This window comes from Carex rostrata, chromosome 11 (genome assembly GCF_964058835.1).
Source record: "Carex rostrata chromosome 11, lpCarRost1.2, whole genome shotgun sequence".
Taxonomy (NCBI): Eukaryota; Viridiplantae; Streptophyta; class Magnoliopsida; order Poales; family Cyperaceae; genus Carex; species Carex rostrata.
The window spans coordinates 13059820-13069686 of NC_135928.1; the positions used below are offsets into that span (position 1 = coordinate 13059820).

A 9867-nucleotide genomic window follows, 5' to 3' on the forward strand; every position below is an offset into this window, starting at 1 on the left:
AATGTCACACTCTGCAACCAAAGAGAAAGAGAAAGAGAAAGAGAAAGAGAAAGAGGAGGCTTCTCCTTTGCAGCGTCTAGTGAAGGCAGCTCTGAGGGGTGACTTGGCAGCTATTCCTCCTCATATACAATTTACTTCTCACTTGGATTTGAATGGACTCGGTATGGTCAGCCTAAGAATACGCTCTTCTGAGCTCATCTTGAAACAAGATGCTCCGTTACGCGTTCGTACACTATGGAACGACCTCAAGACAGAGGTCACCGCTCTCTTTGCGGCAGCGCACTCTGGCCATGACGAAATTGTCATCAGGTTACTGGTACGAATCTTGTTTTTCAATTTTACTTTTTTCCCTGCTTTACTCAACTTCTATACCAGTAACATGCGTGTAAAAAAAGGAACTGTTATCACTTATCAGTACTAGACTGGTACGGGTCTGGCCATAACCATCCATAAAATTGCACTACTGCTATCAGTACTAGACTTAGTGAAATGGTACATAGATCAAGACAACTCCTTAATTATACCTTCTGTGATACTACACAATTTGAAAGTTGTTTCTGTAAATCTGTGATGGTACTTTCAGAATTTCAAGAAAATTGAAATAAAAAATGATGAATATTGAAATGTTGTGGGTATAAATGTAATTAACAACTTTTTGTTTGTTAATAATCAGGGAGCTGGTGTTGATGTGAACAGAAAACTATTTAAAGGGTATGCAACAACGGCCGCTGCACGTGAAGGTCACATCAATGTCCTTCAAATGCTCTTGGAATGTAGAGCATCGCAAGAAGCATGTGAAGATGCCTTGGTTGAGGCTACTTCATTAGGCGAGACTGAGATTGTACGGCTCCTGATCTCCTCAGGGGTTGTGGGGCCTACAGCCTTGGCACATGCAACTGTTATTGCAAGCTCAAGGGGTTTTGTTGATGTAATCACTGCACTACTCGAGGTATGTTCAACTGTGTTTATAAAGAGCTAATCACTGCTTGCATTTGTGCCAGTCATTATTGTTATCTGAGTTGGCAATGAGTGGGTCTGGGAAGGTTCTGTTCATTTAGGGATGATTTACATTGCTTCCTAGTATCTGACATTCTTTTAGGATGTCATATTAGGTCTGGTGAATTTTAGGTTTGGATAATTTTGCCCCTCTTGTTTCTTCAATTTCAGTTTCTGGTCAGATGGGGTTCAATTTGCCCCTCTTGTTTGTTCAATTTGGGCTGTGGCATCATGGGTTGATTTTGGTTCAGATCTCATGATCAATGAATTTCAAAAGAACAAAAGAACCTCGGTTTTTATTGTTTGAATGTTCCAGTTGGTCTCTTTGGGTAGGTCATATTTTGCAAGATCTAGTTGGTCCAGCCATGCAGGCATAGCCTACCAGTATTTCTGATATCTGGTATTACACAACTTATACCTTAGGAGACCTAGCACATGCTGTGTTAAATGCTAGAATATGACACTAATTTATATATATATATTTTTTTTATCAATAGCATGGGATTGATGTCAATTGTACGAGTAGAGTTCTATTGCAATCGGTTAAACCCGCATTGCATGTCAACGTGAATTGCACTCCCCTCGTAGCTGCCATTGTAAGCCGACAAATTTCTTCTGTTGAATGCTTATTGGAGGTAACTTCAATGTTTTCATTTGTTTCTGTTTGTTTTTCATTCCTGTTCTTTTGTTTGAGTCTCTGAGAATGCTGAAGTATTGTTCAATGAATAACAATTAGTAAAACTGTATTACAAAGTGTAAATTTGTTTCGCACTGCCAGAAAAGCCTCAAAAGATAGGTATGTTGGCACCTCTACAGAAAGGTAAGGGCTAATAAGGAACCCAATTTTTTTTTTTTCTATGACATTTGGCATATTTGTTCATAATATACATAGTATGGAGTTTGGCTTTAATCTTTACACAGGCTGGTGCTAATCTGGAGCAATTAGTACAAGTAGGGGCATGGTCGTGGGACTCAGTGACAGCTGAAGAAGTCAGGGTAGGTGCCTGCCTTGGTGAACCCTACAATGCTGCATGGTGTGCTGTAGAATACTTCGAATCAACTGGTCGAATCTTAACTCTTATCCTAAAACAAAGCCCTATTTTGCTCGGATCAACTCTTCTTGGCCGAACTCTACTTACCCATGCCATCCTTTGTCAGAATCCTAATGCTGTATCTTTCCTCCTTGGGATTGGTGCTACTGCTAAATTCCCAATTAAAACCCTGAGCCATGAATTTTTCCCTATACACCTTGCCTCAAGGCTAGGTAATGTGGATATACTGAGGTCGCTGCTCTCGCATGGCACGGATATCAATGTGCAAACCTCTGATGGAGATACGCCTCTTATGGTTTCAGCTAGAGCTGGTATGGTTGATGCATTTATTGAGTTACTTGCATCAGGTGCTGACCTAGGACTTACTAATTCAGAAGGCAAAACAACCATTGATGTTGCAAATTCAAGTGCATTTTTGCCGTCTATCATGGATATTATAACAAGGGTATTGGAATTTGGGGGAAAAATAAATTCCAGTGATGCTAGTGTATTCTCGCCTTTGCACCATATGGTGAGGCATGGCCATGCGGGTCCACTTCAGACAACCATTCTACACTCGTCAGCTGAGGAATTAAACCAGCCAGATAAATTTGGAATAACACCCATCATGGAAGCTGCAATATACAGCCAGGTGGAGAGTTTTCGACTTTTAGTCATGGCTGGAGCTGATATAAAAGCAACAACAACAGAAGGAAAGCCCCTTTTATCATTTTTTGAGAAAATGGATTCCTCTACAAGAGATTGCTTTGAAGAGGTTTTACTTCAGGCAGCTTTGGCTAATATAATAGGGCAAGATTCATTTAACGCACTTCATTATGCAGCTAAGAAGGGTGACAATGCATCACTAGTTCAGTTACTGAAAATGGGTTATGATCCAAATTTGTTGGATGAGGAGGGTTATTCTCCTCTAATGCGTGCTGCAATGGAGGGTAATTATGAAATGTGCAAGTATTTACTATTTCGCGGTAAGGCAAAGTGCGATTTTAAGAATGAGAGGGGTGAGACAGCATTAATTTTATCAAGAAAAGTGGACAAGTCCAATAAGGTTATGGAAGAGATTTTACTAGATCATTTAGCAAAGGGCCATGTCATGCAAGGCGAAGAGTTATTTAAGTATACACACAATGGGCATGGCAGAGGACATCCTAGGGTTGTGCGAATGTTGAAATCTGGCGTGTTAAGTTGGGGGAAGGGTAGAAGAAGAAATGTGCATTGTAAGGAGGCAATAGCGGGTCCTGGTTCAGGTTTCTGGAAGAATAAAGGGATCAAGGATGAGGGTAAAATGGCCATTTTCCGGGTTTTGACTCTCAATGGCCGCGAGGTGCACTTTAAAGCTGGTAATTTGTCCACTTTGGAGCTTTGGGTCAGGGGAATAAATTTAATTTTGAAGGAGAATGCTTTCTCGGGGGATTGCAAGTTGCTTCAAGATCGTTGTTGTGCATGAGATCAATAGCTCTCACGTTTGTTTTATAATCCAAAAGTATTTGTTTTGTTCTTAGCTTGCTTGTGGCATTCTATCATTATTTTGTTGAAATGGTAATAAGATGTATCTATCTCACGTTTCAAGTTGATTATCCAACTTCCATTTGATCCCTCTTATAGATATTTTATAACTTCTAGTAGGCTGAGATCACGTCGGCTTATATTCTGGTGAAATTTGTAGAAAACCTATATTAGATCTCTGTATTAATTGATTAGCATAGCTATAAAGTGCTATAATTTTTTTGCCTGTGAAATTCGGATGTTGCAAAACACATTATCTGTGTAATTAGGAATTTCATGATCTTTCAACAGAATTGAAGATCTTTTCTGCAAGTAATTGATATTAAAAAAAAGGTATGTTGTGGTTGTGGCATTAATGGTAAATGATTTGTGTGTTTATTTTTTACAAATTTATAATATTTTCATGACATGCTCATAACTATCTTTATTTCCTCATTTTTCTTTTTAAAAAATTGAAACTTGTGGGGCCACCAGTAACATAGTCAACTACAATGCTTGCACCATAAGCTATTTTCTTGATTCTCCATATATTAATTTGCGTTGAGATATCCAAATCTGAAAGACCCCAAACAATTCCAAACATTTTATCTTGATCCTCTGTTCAAGAAATCTACCAAGATGAAACGAGAAGGCAGGCAACATGGCCTGGTAATCTTCCATGAGAGGTATGCAGAATCATCTAGAGGTAAATATAGGATTTTGAATAAGCTTGAAACTGTACCCACAACGAAATTCATGACCAAAGTACCCTCCAAACCAACCAACCAATCTCGCTTTACAAGCCGGTGCCATCGGCCTCGGTGTTATGGGTGCAATGATTGGGGCTGTCACAACTACCCTATTAATAAATCGCGACTTAAGGCCAAGGGGAACCACAAGCACAATTACCAGCATGATGTGGCAGTTAACCATTTGCTGGTGTCGCATAGGCTCGTTGGGTCAGGACATGGCGACCGGTGGATTAGGTTTGATTCTGGGTCAGTAAAATCTATATTGGATCAATTGAATGGCACTTATTATGAACATGTTGATGATAGCTATGATGAGTACAGTGATGATTATGACATGGCATGGCATTATAAGAATGTTAAGCAAGAGGTTGGAGAAGAGCATGTTAGTTTTATTTTATTATGTTATGGCCTATGTTATTAATATGCACCGGGTTCATTCAAAGAAATGAACGAAAGGGCTTCAGCATTTTTGATGGAAAAATCTGTTGCTATTAATATATACTGGTCCCAATTGATTGCCTGATAAGTCACAGAAAAAACAACTAAGAAAAAGGTCTCACTCTCTCTACTGAATTTTGAGAGAATTTCTGAAAAACGCCATTAAGAGAAAACGCTGTGTCCATCATCAGTTATCAGGAAAATCATTGAAGATCTCAGTATTAACGCTTCCGCAAAATGTCATCAATTCAAAATTGTAAGTTTTAAATACGTTTGCTATTTTATTTTGAATTTACGGATTCTGGATTAATATTAAAGTTTTCAGTATAACTAATATTTGGTATCAGAGCCAAATCGTAAATTCATATAAGATGCAATATTTGGTTCGTATAAATATTATGAACGACGAATTTAAACTGAGAAATTCATTTTGAACGAATTTTGGATTAATCCGAGAGTAAATTTTTTTTTTTTTGGGATTAATTACTAATTTTAATCGGAGAATTATTAATTTTATTTAATTCTTTGGTTCGTATAAATTTTGAGAATTATTATTCTTGAATCAATTCATAATTATTCTCTATTATTAAAATTTATGGGAGATGCAAAAGTTGGAGACCTTTAACCTCCCAAGAGGCCTCACATGCGCATCTCTATTTTTTGCTATATTGGATCTAATACAACTTAAGATGAACAAAAATTCGGTCCAACCTCAATGACAGCCATGCGTTTTGGCAAAATGGGCCGAAACTTGATGAATTTCGGCCAAAAGTTGATTGCATGGCTAATAAAGGGGAAGGACCGAACTATGTGTTATATGTGTTGTATTGGATCTTGACTATATGTTGTTGTTCGTACAATAATCTTTTACGTCTATTTGACTAATTTGCAAAAACATACAATTATTGAATTTTACGATTTCTCCTATTTTAAGAACATATAGGTCCAAGAAGAGAAAGAACTGCGATGAAATATGCTTGGACTGAAGAAATCACGAAGACTTTTATCAAGAATATAAAATGTAAATTCAAAAGATTGATAAAGTATGTGTGAGGTTGATCAAAGTGGGATAAAACGTTATGAACGTTTACAAAACGTTGGTAACGTTTTATAATGATCAGAAGCTTCAATAATATCAAAAGAAAACCAAGTTATAACGTTAGAACGTTTTATAAAACGTTGTAACGTTTTACAAACGTTATAACGGTTATGAAACGTTGTAACGTTTAACAGGCTCAGAACAACTGAAGAACAGGTGTTCAGTATAAACTAGAAACGTTGGAACGTTTAGAAAACGTTATAACGTTTATAAAACGTTGTAACGTTTTATAAAACGTTGAGCAACGTTTTACTAAGCTGTCAGAGAATTAAAACCCTAAATCGCATTTGAATAAAACGTTGGTAACGTTTTATATCAAACAGCTCATTTTTGAGCTGCCACTATAAATAGATTGAGGGGATCACTTTCAAAAGCACCTGAGCCGACCCTAATTATTTAAAAAGTGATTTTCTGAGAGCTTAGAATCCACCATTGTTGTGAGAGCCTATAACTTCAAAATCCCTCAAGCAACCTCAACCTACTTCACCAATCTAGCTATAGATTAGGTTAGAGTAAGCTATTGAGTGTTTCTCTTGTGTTCCTAGATAATCGAGACCTTGTTCTCACCTCTTTGAGTTGGCCGTTTGACTTCCCGCTTGGTGTGTAAGGGCTCAACGGTTCACAAGTTGTAATCCTTTCGTATTGGGTAATAGGAAGGCGCACCTCACAAGGTTGCGAAGCCCCGGAGACGTAGGCCTTTGTTTTGCCGAACTCCGTTATCACCCGCGTGTCAAATTTCTCTAAACTCATCTCTTTACTTTCAATTGCAATTTAATTTCAGTTTTTGAGCAATTAGAGGTGCCCCTAAGTTTAACAAAGTGGTATCAGAGCAAGTTACTCGAATTAAGACACACTTAATTGGAGATTAGATCAACTTGACAAATGGCACCTTATAGATCCGTGAAAGAACCCCTAATTTTTGGTACTACTACCAAAAATTTCATGCATTGGAAGAAAACCATGATCAATTACTTGAATATCCTTGAGGTATGGTATGTGGTTGAACAAGGGTATACACCAACATACACAAGTGTAGCTACCGAGGGTTCAACCGATGCCAAAATTGAGACCATCGTTTCCAAACAAACCAAGAAAGACAATGATCTAGCAACCAATGCCATATTCAATTTGGTTAGTGAATCGGTAGCCTCACTCTTTGGTAGTGCATCAAGTGCGAAAGAAATGTGGGATGCTCTTGTAAACCGGTATGAAGGGAATACCCAAATCAAACGAACCAAAATAACCGGTTTAGAAGCAAAATTTGAAACCTTTAAGGTTGAAGATGGTGAAAGCATTGAGGATATGTATAATAGACTTATGCATATCCAAAATGAGTTTACCGAATTGGGAGAACCACTTTCTAACAATAAACTTGTAGGTAAGCTATTAAGGGTGATGCTCATGAGGGATAAATGGTCCGGGTTGGTGAGTGCTCTAGAGGCAATCCAAGGCACGCACGACACATTCACACCGGATGACCTCTATGCTCATTTTAGGAGTTTTGAAGAAAAACTTCGACAATCCGGTGATTTGAAGCAAAGCTCAAAGTCCAAAACCGTAGCTTTTCCGGCACAAAACCGAAACTTTCCAAGCTCCTCAAACACCCGTCTCTCAAATGATCAATTTATCAACAAAATTGATCATGAAACATCCAAGGATGCTCTTCTCTTATCCAAGATGTTTCAAGGAATGCTTGATTTTGAAAGAAAATACAACAAGGAACGAGAAGAGAAGAACAAAAGGGTAATGTGTTTCGCATGCCATAGAGAAGGGCATTCAATTCAAACATGTTTCAAGCTATTTCCACAATTGAAGAACACGGATGGCGAAACACAACAAGATAGAAAACCAAGACAAAAGTATGACGGGTATAAGAAGAAGAAGGCCAAAGCTTTGCAAGCCTTGTTCTCGGATAGTGAGACGGAACAATCCGACACGGAATCGGATAATGAAGAGGAGATCAACCTTGCATTGATGGCAAGTGTAGATGAAGATTCCTCAAAGATTGACATAGACTCAATTATAGCTAGCAAGAACATCACCGATGAAACAACCATCAACTTTCTCATGGAGCTTGTTAAATCAAGGAATGCCAAGAAGGGAGATGAAGGAGTCAACACCTCAACAAACTTTGCTAGTGAGGTACATTCAACTCTTAGTCTGGATGGTTATGAGACCGAACTTGAATTTGTAAATGAAGGTGGTGAAGAATATAGTGGTGAAATTGATATTGAAAATTGTATCATCACAAATGAGACCAATAATGACTTGAATATGAATCGGTTAGATACCAATGATGCAAGCACTTTCAATAGTGAAATTCTAATGCACTATGATAATGAATCTAGGTTGAAATCACTCCTTGATGAGTCAAATAGAACCTTGGTTGAGAAGGAAGGTATTATCCAAAAATTAATTGCAAAAAATGACATGCTAGAACTTGAAAATAAAAAATTAAAAGTATCTCACTTAGGTGAAATAGGCATTTTAAAAGTTAAAGTTCAAACTTTGGAAACCGAAATTCGGGCATTGAAATCTCCTAGTGAATTATCAAAAGTCACTAGTCTAGATCCCTACTATGTGAGCAAATTGATAAATGATCAATCCTATTATAAAAATGATAGAGTTGGTCTTGGATTTGAGAAGGGTAAATCCTCACTTAAATCTAATCACATGCTAAGCCCTAAAGAAAAAGGGGAACATTCTCAAACTTCAAGTATTCCAAATGAAAAACTAAAGTTTAATTGTGAACAATATTCAAATTATCAATTCTTTACCAAAAATGGTTTGACTCCCTTGAACAAGGAGTCATCCAAATTGAAGTCCTCTCATGCCTCAAATGCTAATCAAGATAAAAAGTCACCTAATTATGCATTTAGATATAAGTATAATAAAAGAAATTTCAAGAACAAAAATACTTTTCAAAATAGTGATAAGAACATGTTTAATCCAAAGGGGTCAAACAAAACTTATTTCAAAGGACCCGATGGATGGTTTTATGAACTTAAAAATAAAAATGCTTTACAAAACCAAACTCAAAGAAATGGTGTAGCTAGAGATGTTCCCCAACATCACAATAGATTTAATTCTAACAAAATCAAAAGTGTTGCATTCAAAGTTGCAAATAGGTCACATGATAGTAATAAGAGTAGTGTATGTGAAGTGAAGTACCAATCCATTCTCAAACAAGGTTCTACTACACTTAAGCAATCGACTACAATATGCAACTATTGTTGTAAATTTGGCCACACTTCCTTAGAATGTGGATTTAGGAATGTAAACAACAAACATAATGTTGTTTGGGTTCCTAAATCTATTCTATCTTAGGTTCACACTTAATCTCCCCTAAAAGTTTTAAAATTGCCAAATACAAAGGGGGAGATTAAAAGCAAGGTATATGTTAGTTACTAACTCAATAATAACTAATATATACTTTGTAGGTGTGTTTGATTTCATCTCAAAAGGAAAGTGCTTGGATCATTGATAGTGGATGCTCACACCATATGACCGGTGACAAATCAAACTTTAAATTCTTAGAACCATATGATGGAGGTACGGTTACCTTTGGAAACAATCAAAGGAAGAGCTCTATTATTGGTATAGGCTCAATTGGTAACCAACACTTGACCATATCCAATGTATATCTAGTTGATGGATTAGACTATAACTTACTTAGTGTAAGTAAGTTATGTGATTCGGGATACTATGCCAAATTTGATGCTAATGCTTGTCACTTAGTTAGATCTTCGGATGATGCTCTAATCTATTCGGGTAAACGAAAGAAAAATGTGTATTACTTGTATTTTACTCATTTTGATTCCGGTGAAACTTGTCTAAGTGCCGTATCTAGTGGATCATGGTTATGGCATCGTAGGTTAGGTCATGTTTCAATAGATACCATTAAGAAATTGATCAAACTAGACCTTGTGCGTGGTTTACCAACACATAAATTAGAACTTGAAGGATTATGTGATGCATGTGTTCAAGGTAAACAAACCAAGAGTAGTTTTAAATCCAAAGACATGGTTTCAACCGATCAACCTTTGCA

At 37.0% G+C, this 9867-nt stretch overlaps 1 protein-coding gene across 1 annotated transcript; it reads left to right on the forward strand.

Annotated features, from left to right (window-relative positions):
• On the forward strand, nt 1–3784 carry LOC144562399 (uncharacterized). The gene is made up of 4 exons (XM_078311616.1): nt 1–316; nt 674–949; nt 1494–1631; nt 1918–3784. Exons 1-4 carry the CDS (start codon nt 2–4, stop codon nt 3490–3492), a joined length of 2304 nt encoding a protein of 767 aa, XP_078167742.1. The 5' UTR covers nt 1; the 3' UTR covers nt 3493–3784.
• The last annotated feature ends 6083 nt before the right edge of the window (nt 3785–9867 follow it).

Excerpts from the sequence above, each read along its gene's own strand:
- LOC144562399 (XM_078311616.1), top strand. The coding sequence starts at position 2 with ATGTCACACTCTGCAACCAAAGAGAAAGAGAAAGAGAAAGAGAAAGAG. Across the intron at positions 317-673 it reads AAATTGTCATCAGGTTACTG|GGAGCTGGTGTTGATGTGAA; the intron begins GTACGAATCTTG and ends GTTAATAATCAG. Across the intron at positions 950-1,493 it reads TAATCACTGCACTACTCGAG|CATGGGATTGATGTCAATTG; the intron begins GTATGTTCAACT and ends TTTTATCAATAG.